Below are 24,415 nucleotides of genomic sequence, written 5' to 3' on the forward strand. Positions count from 1 at the left end.
CGCCTGTCAGCCCATCGATCCCACTCCACCGCTGATGATCCTGGATCCCACTCAAACCTACACAGCTGCCTTCTCGCCATCTCCTTTTATGTCCTGACCGATCAGGAAATTATCAGCTTCCGTTTTAAATGTACCCACGGACTTGGCCTCTACCGCTGTCTGTGGCAGAGCATTCCACAGATTTACTACTCCCTCACTTAAAAAAAAATCCTCCTTACCAATGTTCTAAAAGGTCACTCCTCAATTTTGAAGCTGTGCCCTCCAGTTCTGGATAGCCCCAGCAGTGGATACCCTCACCATATCCACCTTATCTAGTGCTTTCAATATTCAGTAGGTTTCAACGAAATTCCCCCACGTTCTTCTAAACAGAAGTGAGTACAGGCCCAGAGCAGCCAAACGCTCCGCATATGTTAACCCCTTCAGTTCCTGGATCATCCTCATGAACTTCCTCTGGACTCTCTCCAATGACAATGCATCCTTTCTGAGATGTGAGGCCCAAAACTGTTGACAATACTCCAAGTGCAGCCTGACTAGTGTCTTATAAAGGCTCAGCATTATCTCCTTGCTTTTATATTCTATTCCCCTTGAAATAACTGCCAACATAGCATTTGCCTTCTTTACCACAGACTCAATCTGTAAATTAATCTTCTGAGAGTCTTGCACGAGGACTCCTAAGTCCCCTTGCACCTCTGATGTTTGAATCTTCTCATTTACAGAATAGTCTGCAATATTATTCCTTTTGCCAAAATGCATTATCATACCTTTCCTAGCACTGTATTCCAGCTGCCACTTTCTTGCCCATTCTTCCAATCTGTCTAAGTCCGGCAGCAATCACATTGCTTCCTCAGCACTACCTACCCCTCCACTAATCTTCATATCATCCAAACTTTGCCACAAAGCCATCAGCTCCATTATCTAAATCACTGACAAACAATGTGAAAAGTAGCGGTCCCAATACTGACCCTTGAGGAACACCACTAGTCACTGACAGTCAACCCAAAAAGGACCCTTTTATTCCCATTTGCTGTCTCCTGCTTGGCAGCCGTTCCTCTATCCATTCCAGTATCTTTCCTGTAACACCACAGGATTTTATTTTGTTAAGCAGCCTCATGTATGGCACCTTATCAAATGCCTTCTGAAAATCCAAGTAAATGACATCCACTGCCTCTCCTTTGTCCACCCCACTTGTTACTTCCTTGAGGAACTCTAACAGATTTGTCAGGCAAGATTTCCCTTGACAGAAACCATGCTGATTAGACTTACTTTACCATTTGTCTCCAAGTACCTTGAAACCTCATCCTTAATAATAGACTCCAACACTTTCCCGACTACTGAGATTAGGCTAACTGGCCTATAATTTCCTTTCTTTTGCCTTCCTCCCTTCTTAAAGACTAGAGACTTGAAAGATCATGACCAATGCATCCATTATCTCTTCAGCAAACTCTCTCAGGACTCTGGGATGTAGTCCATCTGGTCCAGGTGATTTATCCACCTTCAGACCTTTCAGCTCGTCTCGCACCATTTCCTTTATAATAGTAATAGCATTCACTCCTGCTCCCTGTGACACTCACGGACGTCTGGCACACTGCTGGTGTCTTCCACAGTGAAAACTGATGCAAAGTACTCATTAAGGTCATTTGCCTTTTCTTTGACCCCCATTACTACCTAAAATCAGGACCCTTCATCTGGACTGGAATAAAAAGACGAGAAGTCAGCCTAAGAAGATGGGGGGGAGGGGAGGAAGAATACAAAGTAGTGGGTGATAGGTGAGACCAGGAGAAGGGGAGAAGGGAAGTGAAGAGCTGGGAAGTCAATTGGTGAAGGAGATAAAGGGCTGGAGAAGGGGGAATCTGATAAGAAAGGACAGAAAGCCTTGGAAGAAAGGGAAGGGTTGGAGCACCATAAGGAGGTGATGGGCAGGTAAGGTGAGAGAGGGAAATGAGAATGTGGGGAAAGGTGAAGGAGAGGGGATGGCAGCCATGACTGGAAGTTTGAGAAATTTATGTTCATGCCATCAGGTTGTAGGCTACCTAGACAGAATATAAGGTGTTGTTCCTCCAACCTGAGTGTAGCTCATTACAACAGTAGAGAAGGCCAGGGGCTGACATGTCAAAATGGGAATGGGAAGTAGAATTAAAATGAGTGGCCACTGGGAAATCTCGCTTTTTCTGCTGGACGGAGCATGGGTGCTCGGTGAAGCGGTCTCCCAATCTACATCGGGTCATGTCAGGAGCACCGGATACAGCAGATGACCCTAATAGACTCACAGGTGAAGTGATGCCTCACCTGAAAGGACTGTTTGGGGGCCTGAATGGTTTTGAAGGAGGAGGTGTATGGGTATGTGTAGCACTTGTTCCACTTGCAAGGACAAGTGCCAGGAGGGAGATCAGTGGGGAGGGACAAATGGACAAGAGAATAATGGAGTCGCATAGGGAGCGATCCCTGTGGAAAGCAGAAAGTGGGGGGTGGGGGGGTGCAGGGAAAGATGTGTTTGTGCTGGGATCCTGTTGGAAATGGTAGAAGTTATGGAGAAATATGTGCTGGACGCAGACGCTGGTGGGGTGGTAGCTGAGGACAAGTGGAACAGTATCCCTGTTGGGGTGGCAGGGCAATGGGGTGGGGACAAACGTGTGTGAAATAGAAGAAATACAGTTGAGGGTTAGCGTTGATGGTGGAGGAAGGGAAGCCCCTTTCTTTGAAAAAGGAAGACATCCCCTTCGTTCTAGAATAAAAAGCCTCATCCTGAGAGCAGATGTGGCGGAGACAGAGGAATTGAGGGAAGGGGATGGCATCTTTTAAATACCCTGTGAATGTTTTAGCAGAGGGTATGGTGCCATAGGGTATGGCATTTGTTAGGGAAGAAGGTAACTTCATTTTAAATATCTTATGTATCTAGTGTTTAGATTAGCAAGCAGTTAAGGGTATTGCACAGCAGGCTGCAGTTGCTAATTGGAGCTAGGTCAGAACCTACACTGTCTGGAGAGGGAAGAATTCGTGGGGTAGCGGTGCTGGCAAGGAAAATGGTGTGGTCTTATATTACAAATTATTCTGCAAACACAGGAGATTCTGCTGATGGCAGAAATCTTGAGCATACACACAAAACACTGCAGCAACACAGCAGGTTAAGCACCATCTATGGAGACGAATAAACAGTTGACATTTCTGACCGAGACCCTTCATCAGGACTGGAAAGAAAGGGAGAAGATGCCAGAATAAGAGGCTGGGGGAGGGGAGAGGAGAACAAGCTAGAAGGTGATAAGTGGGGCCAGGTGAGTGGGGAAGGGGGGGTGGGGATGTGGTAAGTCTCTCCCCACTAATCTCCCTCCAGGCACTTGTCCCTGCAAGTAGCAGAAGTTCTACACCTGCCCACTCACCTAAGTTCAGGTGCCCAAACACTCCTTCCAGTTGAGGCAACATTTCACGAGCAAGTTTGTCATGGGTGTATATCGTATCTAGTGCTCCCGAAGTGGCCTCCTCTGCATTGGTAAGACTGATGTAAATTGGGGGACCGCTTTGTTGAGCACCTCTGCTCCATCCAAAAGAAGATGGAATCTATCCCCATTGCTATTCTGACATGTTGGCCCATGGCCTCCACTCCTGTCGTGATGAAGGCACTTTCAGGGTCGAGGAGCAACACCTCATATTCCGTCTGATGGCGTGAAAGCTGATTTCTCCAACTTCCAGTAATTCTTTTTTTTCTCCTCCCCTTTCCATCTTCATCAATTCCCTACTCTAGCCTCTTACCTCTTCTTTTCACCTACCTATCCTGCTCTTCCTCTTTCTCCCATGGTCCACTCTCCACTCCTGTCAGATTCTTTCTTCTCCAGCCTTTTACTTTTACCACCTATCACTAATTTATGTACTGTATACAAGCTATCTTATGTATTTAGATTTATTGTACTCCTTATCTTACGGTGCTTTATTGTGCTACATCGGATCCAGAGAAACAGTTATTTCATTCCCCTTTACACCTGTGTACAGGAAATAACTTCAAAGAATCTTGAATGTTGAATCTTGAGGGAGTCCCAGCAGAAAGCTCCCTGTGAAATGGTGAAAGGGGAGGAGAGGGGAAGATATGTCTGATGTTTGAATCTCGTTGAAGGAGGCAGAACCTGTTGGATGTGGAGATTAGTGAAGTGGAAGATGAGGACTGGAGGGTCTCTGACCTTGTGTTTGGAAATGCCCTCCTGACATCCTGGTAGGTTCAGGATGTAAATCGTTTAAATCCTGTCAATGTGGGTGGGAGAGAGGGAAAGGGGCTTGTTCTGCTGTTTTGTTGTCGTCGTTGCTGCTTGTGTTGTTCTGCTGAACACTGTTGGCATGCTATGTTGACACTGGATTGAGACGACACTTGCTCCTCAAGATGTGTTGGTTGTTAACGCCATCAATGAATTTCACTGTGTTTCGTTGTATCTATGATAAATAAATAAATCTGAATCTAAATCTCAATCATATCTGAACAGCTATAAGAGCTCAGTCCCTTGGTCTTCCTGATATTTAATAAGCATTTAAACCCAAATGAGGGGACATAGTACACAGATCTGTACTGGCTACAGAAGTCCCACTGCAGCCATTTCCACACAGAAGAAGTGAAGGAGCTGTCCTACTCACCAACAACCTTTACAGAGATTACATCAGAGTTTCCATGGTCCCCGGCTCCTGGTCTGAAGAAGCTACTCTGGGCTTTACCGTACTGTAGCAGCGAGTTAGGGAAGGGACGAAGTGGGCCGAGACCAGACTTCTTCCTGATCTAATGACAAAGATGATCTGTCAGTGGCTCCTGGTCTGATAAACACAGTGAAAGCCCTCAGACATAGCAGGGCCTAATGCAACCACCCACCCCACCATTCCCTCCAGAAAAACACAGCCTAACAAAGACAGAAAACCAGCACAAACACTTTGGGATATAATGACACAGAACAAATACCACACAGAAGATAATGGTGAGGAATAAGCTACTGGGAAATAATATTGTGTACTGATAAAGGAAGAACAAAAGCCAGACACAGAATATAAAAAGCAAGGAGAGACACAGACAAAATGGCATGGAGGGTGCAGACATAACACAACTCCAGACCTAATCTTATGCAGTGAAATCAGGCAAGTAGTTGACCTTCTGCTATCTCCAGAGAAATCTTACCACCAAACACACCTGTACCTCTGCCCCACTATCCACTTTCCCCAGGGATCGCTCCCTCCATTATTCCCTTGTCCATTCGTCCTTCCCTACTCATCTCCCTGTTGGCACTTATCCTTGCAAGTGGCCAAAGTGCAGCACCTGCCCATCCACCTCCTCCCTCAACTCCATCCAGGACCCCAAAGTGTACTTCCAGATGAGGCAACAATTCACTTGCGAATTTGTTCGGGTCGCCTATTGTATCTAGTGCTCTCGAAGTGGCCTCCTTGACATTTTGGGGAGCCCGCTTCGTGCAGCTTCTCCACTCCATTCACCAAAAGCAGAACTTCCAGCTGGCGCAACATTCTAATTCCCACTCCCATTCCCATTCCAACATCTGGCATCCTCTTGTGCCATGACAAGGCCACCCTCAGGATGGAGAAGCAATACCTTGTATTCGGTTTAGGTAGCATCCAACATGATCTATTTCTCCTTCCAGTAAAAAAAATTTCCCTTCTCCTCCTCTTTTCTTCTGTTCCCACTTGGACCTTTTATTGCTTCTCAAATGCCTGTCACCTCCCCTTGGGTCCCTTCCCCCTATGGTCCACTTTCCTTCCTATCAGATCCCTTCCCCCGATAGTCCACTCTCCTTCCTATCAGATCCCTTCCTCCTATGGTCCACTCTCCTTCCTATCAGATCCCTTCCCCCTATGGTCCACTTTCCTTCCTATCAGATCCCTTCCCCCTATAGTCCACTCTCCTTCCTATCAGATCCCTTCCTCCTATGGTCCACTCTCCTTCCTATCAGATCCCTTCCTCCTATGGTCCACTCTCCTTCCTATCAGATCCCTTCCTCCTATGGTCCACTCTCCTTCCTATCAGATCCCTTCCTCCTATGGTCCACTCTCCTCCCTATCAGATCCCTTCCCCCTATGATCCACTCCCCTTCCTATCAGATCCTTTCCTCCTATGGTCCACTCTCCTTCCTATCAGATCCCTTCCGCGGCAGCCTTTTACTGTTCCTATCCACCTGCCTTCACTTCGAGCTAACCTCCTTCTCCAACCCTCCAACCTTTTCATTCTGGCATTTTCCTCTACTTTTCCAGTCATGAAGAAGCGTCGCAGCCCAATGCGTCAACTGTTTATTTATTTCCGCAGATCCTGTCTGACCTGCTGATTTTTGTGTGAGTTGCTCTGAATTTCCAGCATCTGCAGAACTTCTTGTATTTATGAGTAGCTGGGGTTACAGGGGAAGAGTAGCTTGGGAACAGATGCCATAACTCCACAGGTTTCAGATTAGTTGTGGAATGGAATGCTTGTCGTCTGAGTGCTGTGTGTGTGACTCCTGTCAGTATGCTATTGGAAGGACGTATGGACTTTTGAGAGGGAAGAAGAGGGTGTTATATATTATCGATTTGGGTATCTATGTTGGAGGTGTGATTGGTAAAGTTACAGATGATACAACAATTAATAGTGAGGAAGATAATCTGAGGTAACAGAACAATACTGATCATCTGGTAAACTGGGCAGAGGAACGTGAGATGAAATGTAATCTTGATAAGCGTGAGGAGACACACTTGGGGGCAGGGTCCAATAATGAACAGCTAGACCCAAAGTGCATTGAAGAACAAAGGGGCCTTGGTATACAACTCCATCAATCCCCAAATCTGGCAGCAAAGGTAGATAAGGTGGCAAAGCAAGCATAAGAACATAAGAAATAGGAGCAGGAGTATGTCACCTGCTCTACCATTCAATAAGATCATGGCTGACCTGGCCATGGACTCATCTCCACCTACTTGCCTTTTCCCCATAACTCTTAATTCCCCGACTATGTAAAATTCTATCCAACACTGTCTTCAATATATTTACTGAGGTAGCCTCCATCGCTCCATTGGGCAGACAATTCCACAGATTCACCACTCTCCAGGAAAAGCAGTTCCTTCTCATCTCCGTCCTAAATCTACTCCCCTGAACCTTGTGGCTATGTCCTCTAGTTTTAGTCTCATCTACAAGTGGAAACAATACTCCTGCCTCTATATTATCTATCCCTTTCGTAATTTTATACGTTTCTATGAGATATCCTCTCATTCTTCTGAATTCCAGCGAGTACAGTCCCAGGCGATTCAATCTCTCCTCATCGTCTAACCCCCTCGTCTCTGGAATCAACCTGGTGAACCTCCTCTGCACCGCCTCCAAAGCCAGTATATCCTTCCTCAAGTAAGGAGACCAGAACTGCACACAGTACTCCAGGTGCGGCCTCACCAGTACCCTGTATAGTTGCAGCATGACCTCCCTGCTCTTAAATCCAATCCCTCTAGCAATGAAGGTCATCATTCTATTTGCCTTCTTGATAGCCTGCTGCACCTGCAAACCAACCTTTTGTGATTCATGCACAAACACTCCCAAGTCCCTCTGCACAGCAGCATGCCGCAATTTTTACCATTTAAATAAAAACCTGCTTTTCCATTATTCCTTCCAAAGTGGATGACCACATATTTACCAATATTGTATTCCATCTGCCAGACCCTTGCCCATTCACTTAACCTATCTATATCTCTCTGCAGACCTTCCATATCATCTGCACAATTTGCTTTTCCATTCAATTTAGTATCATCAGAAAACTTAGATATACTACACTCGGTCCCACTCCCCACCCCCCAACAGTATCCAAAGCAGGATATTTATCATTGAGGGGAACAGACACAAGACTACACTATCTATTCCCTTTCCCACTCCTGACATTTACCCAGGTACCTCTCCGTAGCTCCTGACTACACCTCCTCATTCTCCTGTTTGAGCTGAAGACAATTAAGCTGCAACTCCAATTGCTTAACACAACCACTGAGAAGCTGTAGCTCAATGCACTTTGTGCCAACATAGTTATCAGGATGAATGGAGGTTTCCCAAATTTCCCAAGTTTCACGCGAGGAACAAACCACTACTTCTGGATCCATTCTCAGCACACTAGCTATGTACTGACAGTGAGAAAAAAAGCTTCCTAGAAACTTCCCTACTTACTTCTGCCTGTGCTAACCTGAGGCTGTTCTGTAGAACGAACCGCCTACGGATGGGGGAAGCAAAGCTCTGTCCTCAGGGGAACCATGTGAGAAAAGGCTATTGAGCAAGTGCGGGTAAATAGGATTGCTGTAGCAGTATAGACATGTTGATGGAGAGTGCCTGCCTCTGTGCTGAACACAGTGAAGAGCAGATCATGAACATAAAATTTGGTGTCAGAGTGGCTGCGAGAATTGTAACGAGCCACTCAGTAGGGGCTGAGCCATTTAAAAAGTACAACAAGAGACAAATGGCTGAATTTCCTTACTGCTGCTCAAATTTCTGCCTCTGACTGACGGCAGAAGCAAGCAGCAGTGCCGGACTGCCCAGCTATGATTATCTTCTTTACCTTGTTCATGACCTTTCGGCTGTGTTGGAGTTTACCAATGTACCAGCGAGCGGCTGGAAGGGAGCACCGGGCAGCCCTAAGGAGCAGAAGGACTCGCTGCAGGACCCCTGAAAGTTTCTGCCGAGTTCCTCTCTCTCTGGACAAGCCGAGATCCTCCACACTACCCTGAAATTGCAGAGGCTGGCATTAGTTCCAAAACTGGGCAAATAGATAGGACGATACTTGTTACTCAAATGAAGCTCTCTAACTATCAGTCCTGAAGGAGAGATTCAACCCAGAATGTCCACAGTTCCCTCTTGCACCCCGACATACACTGCTCGCCCGCCCCCACCCTCGAGATTCTCAAGTGGTATGGTTAATGCTCCCAAACACCAACCCCACAAATGTACAGATCATTCTGACAGCATTGGAGCCTGCGCTCCATCACTGACAGTACTGGGAACACACTCCATCACTAACAGTACTGGGACCACACGCCATCACTCTGACAGTACCGGGACCCACACTCCATCACTCTGACAGTACTGGAACAACAGTCCATCACTGACAGTACTGGGACCACACTCCATCACTAACAGTACTGGGACCACACGCCATCACTCTGACAGTACCGGGACCCACACTCCATCACTCTGACAGTACTGGAACAACAGTCCATCACTGACAGTACTGGGACCACACTCCATCACTCTGACAGTACTGGGACAACACTCCATCACTAACAGTACTGGGACAACACTCCATCACTCAGACAGTACTGGGACAACACTCCATCACTCAGACAGTACTGGGACAACACTCCATCACTCTGACAGTACTGGACCCACACTCCATCACTGACAGTACTGGGACAACACTCCATCACTCAGACAGTACTGGGACCACACTCCATCACTCTGACAGTACTGGGACAACACTCCATCACTAACAGTACTGGGACAACACTCCATCACTCAGACAGTACTGGGACAACACTCCATCACTCTGACAGTACTGGACCCACACTCCATCACTGACAGTACTGGGACAACACTCCATCACTCAGACAGTACCGGGACCCACACTCCATCACTCTGACAGTACTGGACCCACACTCCATCACTCTGACAATACGGGGACCACACTCCATCACTCTGACAATATTGGACCCACATTCCATCACTCTGACAGTACCGGGACCCACACTCCATCACTCTGACAGTACTGGACCTACACTCCATCACTGACAGTACTGGGACCACACTCCATCACTCTGACACTACCGGGACCCACAGTCCATCACTCTGACAGTACTGGGACCACACTCCATCACTCTGACAGTACTGGACCCACACTCCATCACTGACAGTACTGGGACCACACTCCATCACTCTGACACTACCGGGACCCACAGTCCATCACTCTGACAGTACCGTGACGCACAGTCCATCACTCTGACAGTACTGGACCCACACTCCATCACACTTACAGTACCCGGGACCCACAGTCCATCACTCTGACAGTACCGGGACCCACAGTCCATCACTCTGACAGTACTGGACCCACACTCCATCACACTTACAGTACCCGGGACCACACTCCATCACTCTGACACTACCGGGACCCACAGTCCATCACTCTGACAGTACTGGACCCACACTCCATCACTGACAGTACTGGGACAACACTCCATCACTCAGACAGTACCGGGACCCACACTCCATCACTCTGACAGTACTGGACCCACACTCCATCACTCTGACAATACTGGGACCCACACTCCATCACTCTGACAGTACCGGGACCCACACTCCATCACTCTGACAATACGGGGACCACACTCCATCACTCTGACAATACTGGGACCCACAGTACATCACTGACAGTACTGGACCCACACTCCATCACTGACAGTACTGGGACCCACAGTCCATCACTGACAGTACTAGACCCACACTCCATCACTGACAGTACTGGGACCCACACTCCATCACTCTGACAGCACAGGACCCACACTCCATCACTCTGACAGTACTGGACCCACACTCCATCACTGACAGTACTGGGACCACACTCCATCACTCTGACAATATTGGACCCACACACCATCACTCTGACAGTACCGGGACCCACACTCCATCACTCCGACAGTACTGGACCCACACTCCATCACTGACAGTACTGGGACCACACTCCATCACTCTGACAGTACTGGGACCACACTCCATCACTCTGACAGTACCGGGACGCACAGTCCATCACTCTGACTGTACTGGGACCCACACTACATCACTGACAGTACAGGGACCACACTCCATCACTCTGACAGTACTGGGACCCACACTCCATCACTCTGACAGTACCGGGACCCACACTCCATCACTCTGACAGTACCGGGACCCACACTCCATCACTCTGACAGTACTGGGACCCACACTCCATCACTCTGACAGTACCGGGACCCACACTCCATCACTCTGACAGTACTGGACCCACACTCCATCACTCTGACAGTACCGGGACCCACACTCCATCACTCTGACAGTACTGGACCCACACTCCATCACTCTGACAGTACCGGGACCCACACTCCATCACTGACAGTACTGGGACCACACTCCATCTCTGACAGTACTGGGACCACACTCCATCACTCTGACAGTACTGGGACCACACTCCATCACTCTGACAGTACTGGACCCACACTCCATCACTCTGACACTACCGGGACCCACAGTCCATCACTCTGACAGTACTGGGACCACACTCCATCACTCTGACAGTACTGGACCCACACTCCATCACTCTGCCAGTACCGGGACGCACAGTCCATCACTCTGACAGTACATGGACCACACTCCATCACTCTGACAATATTGGACCCACACTCCATCACTGACAGTACTGGGACCACACTCCATCACTCTGACAGTACCGGGACCCACACTCCATCACTCTGACAGTACTGGGACCACACTCCATCACTATGACAATATTGGACCCACATTCCATCACTCTGACAGTACCGGGACCCACACTCCATCACTCTGACAGTACTGGGACCCACACTCCATCACTCTGACAGTACTGGACCCACACTCCATCACTGACAGTACTGGGACCACACTCCATCACTCTGACAGTACTGGACCCACACTCCATCACTGACAGTACTGGGACCACACTCCATCACTCTGACACTACCGGGACCCACAGTCCATCACTCTGACAGTACCGTGACGCACAGTCCATCACTCTGACAGTACTGGACCCACACTCCATCACACTTACAGTACCCGGGACCCACAGTCCATCACTCTGACAGTACCGGGACCCACAGTCCATCACTCTGACAGTACTGGACCCACACTCCATCACACTTACAGTACCCGGGACCACACTCCATCACTCTGACACTACCGGGACCCACAGTCCATCACTCTGACAGTACTGGACCCACACTCCATCACTCTGACACTACCGGGATCCACAGTCCATCACTCTGACAGTACTGGACCCACACTCCATCACTCTGACAGTACCGGGACGCACAGTCCATTACTGACAGTACTGGGACCCACACTCCATTACTGACAGTACTGCGACAACACTCCATCACTCTGACAGTACTGGGACCCACACTCCATCACTCTGACAGTACTGGGACCCACACTCCATCACTCTGACAGTACTGGACCCACACTCCATCACTCTGACAGTACTGGGACCCACAGACCATCACTCTGACAGTACTGGGACCACACTCCATCACTCTGACAGTACTGGACCCACACTCCATCACTCCATCACTGACAGTACTGGGACCCACACTCCATCACTCTGACAGTACTGGGACCCACACTCCATCACTCTGACAGCACGGGACCCACACTCCATCACTCTGACAGTACTGGACCCACACTCCATCACTCCATCACTGACAGTACAGGGACCACACTCCATCACTCTGACAATACGGGGACCACACTCCATCACTCTGACAATACTGGACCCACACTCCATCACTCTTACAGTACCAGGACACACACTCCATCACTCTGACACTACCGGGACCCACAGTCCATCACTCTGACAGTACTGGGACCACACTCCATCACTCTGACAGTACTGGACCCACACTCCATCACTCTGCCAGTACCGGGACGCACACTCCATCACTCTGACAGTACCGGGACCACACTCCATCACTCTGACAGTACCGGGACCCACACTCCATCACTCTGACACTGCCGGGACCCACACTCCATCACTCTGACAGTACCGGGACCCACACTCCATCACTCTGACAGTACTGGACCCACACTCCATCACTCTGACAGTACCGGGACCCACACTCCATCACTCTGACAGTACCAGGACCCACACTCCATCACTCTGACAGTACTGGGACCACACTCCATCACTCTGACAATACTGGACCCACACTCCATCACTCTGACAATACTGGACCCACACTCCATCACTCTGACAGTACTGGGACCACACTCCATCACTCTGACAGTACTGGACCCACACTCCATCACTCTGACAGTACCGGGACCCACACTCCATCACTCTGACACTACCGGGACCCACACTCCATCACTCTGACAGTACCGGGACCCACACTCCATCACTCTGACAGTACTGGACCCACACTCCATCACTCTGACAGTACTGGACCCACACTCCATCACTCTGACAGTACCGGGACCCACACTCCATCACTCTGACAGTACCGGGACCCACACTCCATCACTCTGACAGTACTGGGACCACACTCCATCACTCTGACAATACTGGACCCACACTCCATCACTCTGACAATACTGGACCCACACTCCATCACACTTACAGTACCAGGACACACACTCCATCACTCTGACAGTACTGGGACCACACTCCATCACTCTGACAGTACTGGACCCACACTCCATCACTCTGACAGTACTGGGACCACACTCCATCACTGACAGTACTGGGACCACACTCCATCACTCTGACAATATTGGACCCACACTCCATCACTCTGACAGTACTGGACCCACACTCCATCACTCTGACACTACCGGGACCCACAGTCCATCACTCTGACAGTACTGGACCCACACTCCATCACTGACAGTACTGGGACCACACTCCATCACTCTGACAGTACTGGGACCACACTCCATCACTCTGACAGTACCGGGACCCACACTCCATCACTCTGACAATATTGGACCCACACTCCATCACTGACAGTACTGGGACCCACACTCCATCACTCTGACAGTACCGGGACCCACACTCCATCACTCTGACAGTACTGGGACCCACACTCCATCACTCTGACAATATTGGACCCACACTCCATCACTCTGACAGTACTGGGACCCACAGACCATCACTCTGACAGTACTGGGACCACACTCCATCACTCTGACAGTACTGGACCCACACTCCATCACTGACAGTACCCGGGACCACACTCCATCACTCTGACAGTACTGGGACCCACAGACCATCACTCTGACAGTACTGGGACCCACACTCCATCACTCTGACAGTACCCGGGACCACACTCCATCACTCTGACAGTACTGGACCCACACTCCATCACTGACAGTACTGGGACCCACACTCCATCACTCTGACAGTACTGGGACCCACACTCCATCACTCTGACAGTACTGGACCCACACTCCATCACTCTGACAGTACCGGGACCCACACTCCATCACTCTGACAGTACCGGGACCCACAGTCCATCACTCTGACAGTACCGTGACGCACAGTCCATCACTCTGACAGTACCCGGACGCACAGTCCATCACTCTGACAGTACTGGACCCACAGTACATCACTCTGACAGTACTGGGACCCACACTCCATCACTGACAGTACAGGGACCACACTCCATCACTCTGACAGTACTGGGACACACACTCCATCACTCTGACAGTACTAGACCCACACTCCATCAGTCTGACAGTACTGCGACCCACACTCCATCACTCTGACAGTACTGGGACCCACACTCCATCAGTGACAGTACTGAGACCACACTCCATCACTCTGACAGTACTGGGACAACACTCCACCACTCTGACAGTACTGGACCCACACTCCATCACTCTGACAGTACTGGGACCAAACTCCATCACTCTGACAGTACTGGGACCACACTCCATCACTGACAGTACTGGACCCACACTCCATCACTCTGACAGTACTGGGTCTACACTCCATCACTCTGACAGTACTGGGACCCACACTCCATCACTCTGACAGTACTGGGACCCACACTCCATCACTCTGACAGTACTGGAACCACACTCCATCACTCTGAAAGGACTGGGACCACACTCCATCACTCTGACAGTACTGGGACCACACTCCATCACTCTGACAGTACTGGGACCCACACTCCATCACTCTGACAGTACTGGGACCCACACTCCATCACTCTGACAGTACTGGAACCACACTCCATCACTCTGAAAGGACTGGGACCACACTCCATCACTCTGACAGTACTGGGACCCACACTCCATCACTCTGACAGTACTGGGACAACACGCCATCACTTTGACAGGACTGGAACCACACTCCATCACTCTGACAGTACTGGACCCACACTCCATCACTCTGACAGGACTGGAACCACACTCCATCACTCTGACAGGACTGGAACCACACTCCATCACTCTGAAAGTACCGGGACCCACACACCATCACTCTGACAGTACCGGGACCCACACTCCATCACTCTGACAGTACTGGCACCCACAGTCCATCACTCTGACAGTACTGGGACCCACACTCCATCACTCTGACAGTACTGGACCCACACTCCATCACTCTGACAGTACTGGGACCCACACTCCATCACTGTGACAGTACTGGACCCACACTCCATCACTCTGACAATATTGGACTCACACTCCATCACTGACAGTACTGGACCCACACTCCATCACTCTGACAGTACTGGGACCCACACTCCATCCCTGTGACATTACTGGACCCACACTCCATCACTCTGACAGTACTGGGACCACACTCCATCACTCTGACAGTACTGGGACCCACACTCCATCACTCTGACAGTACTGGGACCCACATTCCATCACTCTGACAGTACTGGGACCACACTCCATCACTCTGACAGTACTGGGACCCACATTCCATCACTCTGACAGTACTGGGACCCACACTCCATGACTCTGACAGTACTGGACCCACACTCCATGACTCTGACAGTACTGGGACCCACATTCCATCACTCTGACAGTACTGGGACCCACACTCCATGACTCTGACAGTACTGGACCCACACTCCATGACTCTGACAGTACTGGGACCCACACTCTCCCTCTTGGCTCGAAACATTGACTGTTTATTCCTCTCCATACGTGCAGCCTGACTTGCTGAGTTCCTCCAGCGTTGTGTGTGTGTGTACAGATTCCTCCAGCGTTGTGTGTGTGTATAGATTCCTATCCTATATTCGATCTGCTGCTGCCTCTCGGAGTTGGCCTGCCCCAAGGCTCTGTCATCCATCCCCCAACGTGCTTCCCACCCCTTGCTGTATGTGGGCTTCAACTGGAGAGCATTTCAGGGAGTTTATCCAGGCTCTGCCCTATATTTCCTGTTTGCCTTCCTTCTTGTGGATCTTGCAGCTTCCTAACAACGAGGTAAATTAATCAAACAATGAAATAAAACAGTCCAGGAATGCAACACCATAGGCCATGGAATAAACCCCAACACTCTGTGCCCTTTCGGTTGTGTGTACCACAATATCAATCACCACAGACATTGCTTCATACTGCCGCCTGCTTCCATGTTTCTTGGAACCTTGGGCTTTGTATCTGCCAATACTGAACACAGTATCAATTTAATTCCTGGTGAACACCCCTCTCTGTACCTTTCAGTGGTTCATTCATTCCACTTAATATCAGAGATGCGTACATCTTGAAATTCTTTTTCTTCCCCTTTTATCCAACGGCCCACATCACTCCATCTTATACCCTCCCCACTGTCCACCATCCTTTCCCTGTCACCCACACATTCCTCCTTCTGGTTTCACTTCTCACCTCCATGGTCAACTCTCCTTCCGATCAGATTCTATCCTCTTCAGCCCTTTGTCACTTCCACCCTCCCAGCTTCTTACATCATTTTCACTCTCCCCCTCCCTCATCTGCCTTTCACCCTCACTTTATCGGGATGCCCCCCGTCACCCACCAGCTCCTGCTCCAAGCCCCTCTGACTTCTTTCCCATCCCAATGAAGAGTCTTGACCTGAAGCTGTGACCATCCATTTCCTCCCTGACCCGCTGAGTTCCTTCAGCATTCTGTGTGTTGCTCCGGATTTCCGGCAATCTGCCATCCCTAGTGTGTTCCCAGCACAACCACGTTGCTCTGTGAAATAAAACTGGTCAGCAGTGCTCACCACAGACACTGAGGGACCCAACACTATCCCTTGGCCTGGGAACCCCCTCTGACCCTGCTGCATCCACTGGCACAGGGAGGTGCCAGGGGTGCCACCCACTTACTGACTGTTCCTCACTGCCCAGCCTCACCTCACTGAGCACAGCTGGCTGAGGGCAATACAGCGGAGGAGCAGGCAGGTACAAGCCATCAGGCACCAGCCCGGGTAGCTGCACAGCAAGGTCCTTCACCGTTTGCATCAGAAGGTCAAAGGTCCCTGACAGCACGTCTGCATCTGCCATCACAGCTGCCTTTAGGATTTCCTGTACTGAGCTGAACATCACATCGGCATCCTCCTCCTCAATTGAATCTGCAAAGTGGGAGAGAGAAACACGGAGTCATAACATAGAACATAGAATATTACAGCACAGTTCACTACAATGGACGTGGGGAGGATGTTTCCTGGAGTCGGGAAGTCAAGGACCAGAGGGCACATCCTCAGATTAGAGGGACCATTTAGAACAGACATGAAGTGGATCTTTTGTAGCCAGAGAGTGGTGAATCTGTGGAACTGATTGCCACAAATGGCTGTGGAGGCCAAGTCATTTGGTATATTTAAAGCAGAGGTTGATAGGTTCTTGATTAGTCAAGGTGTCAAAGGTACAGGGAGAAGGCAGGAGAATGGTGTTGAGAGAGAGAATAAATAGGCCATGATTGAATGGCAGAGCAGACTTGATGGGCCAAATGGCCTAATTCTGCTTCTATGTCTTATGGTCTCATAACCTTTGGCCCACTAACTTATGTAGCCCCCCTGGCCACCCTCAGGGTCGCTCGGCTCGCTGTCGTCTAGGGAAACAGCCTTGGCCCCGCCAAACTGGGTAATTAGTTTGTGTGGATGCTGTGTGAGGTACCCCACCCCGCCCAATTAACAGACAATACACCAGATACGATTAAATGATTTACAGTTTATAGATATTACTGGAACTATATAATTAATAAAGAATAAAATATAAAAGGAAAATAAAAGGCGCCAGACTTATCAAAGTTCAATCTCTTCGTGCACAAACAGCTGGAGCTCAGGACCCTTCTTCTTCACCCTGCGACCGCTTGGACCACCTCGACCAGCTGCCTGGGACCAACAACGGTGGTCGACCAGATGCTCCACACGAGTCCGTCTCTGTCTCCTCACCAAACGCCCTCCTTGGGGTCCAACCCCGTTAGCGGACATCACAGCACCTGGTCCATCCTCTGTCTCTCTCCCACCTTCTCCCCCAAAACCCCGCGCATACAGTATCTTCAAATACACCAAAAACATAACAACTATCCCAATTGGTTCGTAACATATTCTTATCACGCTCTAAACCAAAACAAGCTGCTAACGCAAAAACTTTCTCAGCGTTTAACATAACAAAGAAGCATTCCCAAGTATAACATAACAAAGAAGCCATTTTAATTAGCCTACGCAGTAGCATAAGAGACGAAACCCCCCTACACTTATAACCTACTTCAAATTGAACCTAACTCTTCCCTCACACATAGACCATTTTTCTATCATCCATGTGCCTACATAAGAGTTTCTTCAATGTCCCTATTGTATGTGGCTCTACCGCCACCCCCGGCAGGGCATGTCAAACACTCACCACTCTCTGTAAGCAACCTACCTCTGACATTGCCCCTATACTTTTCTTCAATCACCTTAAAATTACACCCCTCATGTTTGCCATTCCCACCCTGGGAAAATGTCTCTGGCAGTCCACTCTTATCATCTTGTATACCTCTATCAAGTCACCTCTCACCCTCCATCACTCCAAAGAGAAACGCCCGAGCTTGCTCAACCTACCCTTGTAATACGTGATCTCTAATCCAGGCAGCATCCTGGTAGATCTCAGCTCACCTGTCAACAGTTTGGTGTTGGCACCTGGAGCCACGGTTAAATCTGGCAAAGCCACGTCTGTCTTTGGTGCATGACCCAACAGTGCCCGGAGTTTATCTTGGAAGATCTGCGATGGATGAAGTTCTCTTGTTAGATGGAGTGATCTCCAATGACTTCTGAAACATAAGGAGATAAGAACATAAGAAATAGGAGCAGGAGTCGGCCATCTGGCCCATCGAGCCTGCTCCACCATTCAAGAAGATCATGGCTGATTTGCCCATGACCTGAGGTCCACCTACCTGCCTTTTCCCCCTAACCTTTAATTCACCAACAATGCAAAAATCTATCTAACATTGTCTTAAGTATATTTACTGAGAGAGCCTCCACATTGCTCCATTGGGCAGAGAATTCCATAGATTCACCACTCTGGGAAAAGCAGTGCTTCCTCATCTCCATCCTAAATCTACTCCTTTGAATCTTGAGGCTATGTCCCCTAGTTCTAGTCTCACCTACCAGTGGAAACAACTTTCCTGCCCCTATATTATCTATCCCTTTCATAATTTTATATGTTTCTATGAGATAACCTCTCATTCTTCTGTATTCCAGCGAGTACAGTCCCAGGAGATTCAATCTCTCCTCATCGTCTAACGCCTTCACCTCTGGAATCAACCTGGTGAACCTCCTCTGCACCGCCTCCAAAGCCAGTATATCCTTCCTCAAGTAAGGAGACCAGAACTACACGCAGCACTCAAGGTGCGGCCTCACGAGTATCCTGTATAGTTGCAGCATGACCCCCCTGCTTTTAAATTCAATCCCTCTAGCAATGAAGGCCAACGTTCCATTTGCCTTCTTGATAGCCTGCTGCTGCACCTGCAAACCAATTTTTTGTGATTCATGCACCAAGCATGCCCAAATCCATCTGCAAATCTTCATCCTCCAAGGGACCAAAATTCACTTTAGCTACCCTTTTCCGCTTTATATAATTATAAAAACTTTTACTCTGTTTTTAATATTTTGTGCTAGATTATTTTCATAGTGTAGCTTCCCTTTCTTTAGTGCTCGCTCAATGGTTCTTTGTTGCTTTTTAAAGTTTTCCCAATCTTCCAGTTTCCCACTACTCTTGGCAACTTTGTATGTACGAGCTTTTAGTTTGATGCCACCTTCTATATCCTTAGTTATCCAAGGCTGGCTCTCCCCACCCTAACTGTCCTTGCCTTTAACTGGGACATACTTTTGTTGAGCTCCATGAAAAAGCTCTTTGAAAGTCTTCCACTGTTGCTCAACCATCCCACCATGTAGTCTGTGAAATAAAATTAAGTTGATAAACAAAGGTCAGTATTCCCATCCGAAGAAGAGACTAACCAAAATGTTAACTCTGTTTCCCTCTCCAGACTTGCTGAAAACTTACACGCCTTCTGTTTTATATCTTATAGCCAATTTAAGCGTCTAGCCAGATTAAAGATTAAGGTGTCAAGGCCAAGGGGGAGAATGAACTGGTATTCAGCTCACTACTCCATGTCAGCCAAGATCCCCCTCCTGAGCCTGTTCCACACGCCTGCATCTAACCCATCTCTCTCTCTCTTCTCGCTTCCACCACCAAGTGCCAGGTGCAAGAGTCTTGATCAGCTGCACCCCTGTCAGGCCTGAACCGTCTCCCTGTCTGTGGCACATAGCCATCGGCACACTCCTCAGCTGAACCGTCTCCCTGTCTGTGGCACGTAGCCATTGGCACTCCACTCAGCTGAACATCTCCCTGTCTGTGGCACATAGCCATCGGCACTCCACTCAACGCTGTCCAAAGGAGATCAATGTCTCCGTCACTGTGGACTCACTCTTAGGAACTATGTGGTTCATGTTCTGTCTGTTATTTGTTTACATGGCTCAGCCACTGGGAAAACTCAATCAGAGGCTTCCCATTCTAGATCTGAAGGAAGTTGAGGGGTCTGGAGTTAGTACAGGGAGAGGCCGTTGAGGTGCAAGCAGCAGTGATATCACGATCATGCAGAATGGACAGTGAACTGAATGGACTCCTGTTTCTGGGACAGGTGTTTGGAAACTCAGGGTTACCCCAGCAGGCACAAGTTTAAGGTGAGAGTGGGGAACATTTAAAAGGGACCTTAAAGACATATTTCTCACACAGAATGTGAACGAACTATCAGAGGAAGTGAAAAAGGAGAGGACAATTACAGATTTTAAAGGGTATTTATACAAGTACAACGATGGAAAAGGTCTTGAGGCAAGTCAGCCAAGTGCAGGAAATGAGACTGGTTCAGTTAGACACCGTTAACATCACAGATGTGTTGGGCCAAAGAGCCTGCATATTTATTTATTTTTCTTTGGTGATCCAGTGTGGAACAGACACATACAACCCAACGAGCTGCACCGTCCAGCAACACCCATACTTAACACTACCTTACACTTACCACCCACACCACACTTGGCGAGTAGGGTAAAGGAAAACCCCCAGGCATTCTTCAATTATGTGAAGAACAAAAGGATGACAGGAGTGAAGGTCGGACCGATTAGAGATAAAGGTGGGAAGATGTGCCTGGAGGCTGTGGAAGTGAGCGAGGTCCTCAATGAATACTTCTCTTCGGTATTCACCAATGAGAGGGAACTTGATGATGGTGAGGACAATATGAGTGAGGTTGATGTTCTGGAGCATGCTGATATTAACGGAGAGGAGGTGTTGGAGTTGTTAAAATACATTAGAACAGATAAGTCCCCGGGGCCTGACGGAATATTCCCCAGGCTACTCCACGAGGCGAGGGAAGAGATTGCTGAGCCTCTAGCCAGGATCTTTATGTCCTCGTTGTCTACAGAATGGTACCGGAGGATTGGAGGGAGGCGAATGTTCTCCCCTTGTTTAAAAAAGGTAGCAGGGATAGTCCGGGTAATTATAGACCAGTGAGCCTTACGTCTGTGGTGGGAAAGCTGTTGGAAAAGATTCTTAGAGACAGGATCTATGGGCATTTAGAGAATCATGGTCTGATCAGGGACAGTCAGCGTAGTTTTGTGAAGGGCAGATCGTGTCTAACAAGCCTGATAGAGTTCTTTCAGGAGGTGACCAGGCATATAGATGAGGGTAGGGCAGTGAATGTGATCTATATGGATTTGAGTAAGGCATTTGACAAGGTTCCACACAGTAGGCTTATTCAGAAAGTCAGAAGGCATGGGATTCAGGGAAGTTTGGCCAGGTGGATTCAGAATTGGCTTGCCTGCAGAAGGCAGAGGGTGGTGGTGGAGGGAGTACATTCAGATTGGAGGATTGTGACTAGTGGTGTCCCACAAGGATTGGTTCTAGGACCTCTACTTTTCGTGATCTTTATTAACGACCTGGATGTAGGGGTAGAAGAGTGGATAGGAAAGTTTGCAGACAACACAAAGGTTGGTGGTGTAGTAGATAGTGCAGAGAATTGTCGAAGATTGCAGAGAGACATTGATAGGTTGTAGAAGTGGGCTGAGAAGTGGCAGATGGAGTTCAACCCAGAGAAGTGTGAGGTGGTACACTTTGGAAGGACAAACTCCAAGGCAGAGTACAAAGTACATGGCAGGATACTTGGTAGTGTGGAGGAGCAGAGGGATCTGGGGGTACATGTCCACAGATCACTGAAAGTTGCTTCACAAGTGGATAGGGTAGTTAAGAAAGCTTATAGGGTGTTAGCTTTCATAAGTCGAGGGATAGAGTTTAAGAGTCGCGATGTAATGATGCAGCTCTATAAAACTCTGGTTAGGCCACACTTGGAGTACTGTGTCCAGTTCTGGTCGCCTCACTATAGGAAGGATGTGGAAGCATTGGAAAGGGTGCGGAGGAGATTTACCAGGATGCTGCCTGGTTTAGAGAGTATGCATTATGATCAGAGATTAAGGGAGCTAGGGCTTTACTCTTTGGAGAGAAGGAGGATGAGAGGAGACATGATAGAGGTATACAAGATATTATGAGGAATAGATAGAGTGAATAGCCAGCGCCTCTTCCCCAGAGCACCACTGCTCAATACAAGAGGACATGGCTTTAAGGTAAGAGGTGGGAAGTTCAAGGGGGATTTTAGAGGAAGGTGTTTTACTCAGAGAGTGGTTGGTGCGTGGAATGCACTGCCTGAGTCAGTGGTGGAGGCAGATACACTAGTGAAATTTAAGAGACTACTAGACAGGTATATGGAGGAATTTAAGGTGGGGGGTTATATGGGAGGCAGGGTTTGACAATGTGGGCCAAAGGGCCTGTACTGTGCTGTACTATTCTATGTTAACTATGTTAACACTAGCCTAAATGCAGGACAATTTACAATGTTAAATGTACATCTTTGGGATTGTGGGGGAACCCAGAACACTCGGAGGAAACCCACAGAGAACATATAAACTCCTTACAGACTGCGCTGGAATTGAACTCCAAGCTGCGGTTCCACGAACCACTGCATTACAGTTGTGTATTGCTTCAGTGCCGAATACTCAAGGGACTGAACTCGAGACAGGCAGTCTGCACTGTATGTACCCAGTTCTACTCTCTGCATGACTGAATTGGAGATATTCAGTGATAACCCAGTTTACATTTGGTTACTGCAATGTACAGGAAGGTACATCTAATGAGAACTGATTGAATGCCAAGTTCACCCAGATTTGACTGTTTAACATAGAACATAGAATAGTACAGCACAGCACAGGCCCTTCGGCCCACAATGTTGTGCCGACCCTCAAACCCTGCCTCCCATATAAGCCCCCACCTTAAATGCCTCCATATACCTGTCTCGTAGTCTCTTAAACTTCACTAGTGTATCTGCCTCCACCACTGACTCAGGCAGTGCATTCCACGCACCAACCACTCTATGAGTAAAACACCTTCTTCTAATATCCCCCTTGAACTTTCCACCCCTTACCTTAAAGCCATGTCCTCTTGTATTGAGCAGTGGTGCCCTGGGGAAGAGGCACTGGCTGTCCACTCTATCTATTCCTCTTAATATTTTGTATACCTCTATCATGTCTCCTCTCATCCTCCTTCTCTCCAAAGAGTAAAGCCCTAGCTCCCTTAATCTCTGATCATAGATGATTTAGTTCATGGATGACAGAAAGGACAGGGGTGAAAGGGTAAAGTATGTACCTCAGGCAGCTAAACAGAAAAAAATCAGGGATCAAGTATTGATAGATAGCGTAAGGGTTTCTTCTTTCACGTTATTGCTAAGGTGAATAAAATGGCTTCTCTGTACTGTAACTGCTGAGACAGCGGTTCTCTGTAGCAGCGTGTTTGGATTATAATTAGTGATAACGGGACTTGTATTCATTTGCTAACCAGTTGGGATAAATGTTATTCTCTCTGTCTGTGTGAAAGCTGTTAGTTTGTGCGGGCTTGGGGGAGAAGGCGCGAGGAGGATGAAGAGAGAAGACGTGGCTTGAGGAGACAGTTGCTGGACCCACTGGGCCTGGGCTCGGGGCGGGAGCCCAGGGGCCGACTAGTGAAGGAGGATCAGCGAAAGGGAATCCGTGAGCTCCAATGTTTTTTGCACTGGACATGTTTATGAGATTATTGGCACCTTTTATTTGTTTTTCTTTTCTTTTGTTTCTCTACTAACCCCATACTTAAATATAAAATCTTAATCGTTTAACCGCACATTGTAAACTGAATGTTATTTCGGGGTACTGATGTT

At 48.5% G+C, this 24,415-nt stretch overlaps 1 protein-coding gene across 3 annotated transcripts in view; it reads right to left on the reverse strand.

Annotated features, from left to right (window-relative positions):
* cplane1 (ciliogenesis and planar polarity effector 1) overlaps positions 1-24,415 on the reverse strand; it is a 328,946-nt gene that overhangs the window by 173,243 nt on the left and 131,288 nt on the right. For all 3 annotated transcript variants that reach the window (XM_063049649.1, XM_063049647.1, XM_063049648.1), the window contains exons 18-21: positions 18,801-18,955; positions 17,059-17,276; positions 8,520-8,684; positions 4,612-4,750 (exon numbers count right to left, since the gene is read on the reverse strand). In XM_063049649.1, the coding sequence (XP_062905719.1) occupies positions 4,612-4,750; positions 8,520-8,684; positions 17,059-17,276; positions 18,801-18,955 (677 nt within the window). The remainder of the gene's footprint in view (positions 1-4,611; positions 4,751-8,519; positions 8,685-17,058; positions 17,277-18,800; positions 18,956-24,415) is intronic.

Source organism: Mobula hypostoma, chromosome 5, assembly GCF_963921235.1.
Source record: "Mobula hypostoma chromosome 5, sMobHyp1.1, whole genome shotgun sequence".
In the NCBI taxonomy this organism is placed as follows: domain Eukaryota; kingdom Metazoa; phylum Chordata; class Chondrichthyes; order Myliobatiformes; family Myliobatidae; genus Mobula; species Mobula hypostoma.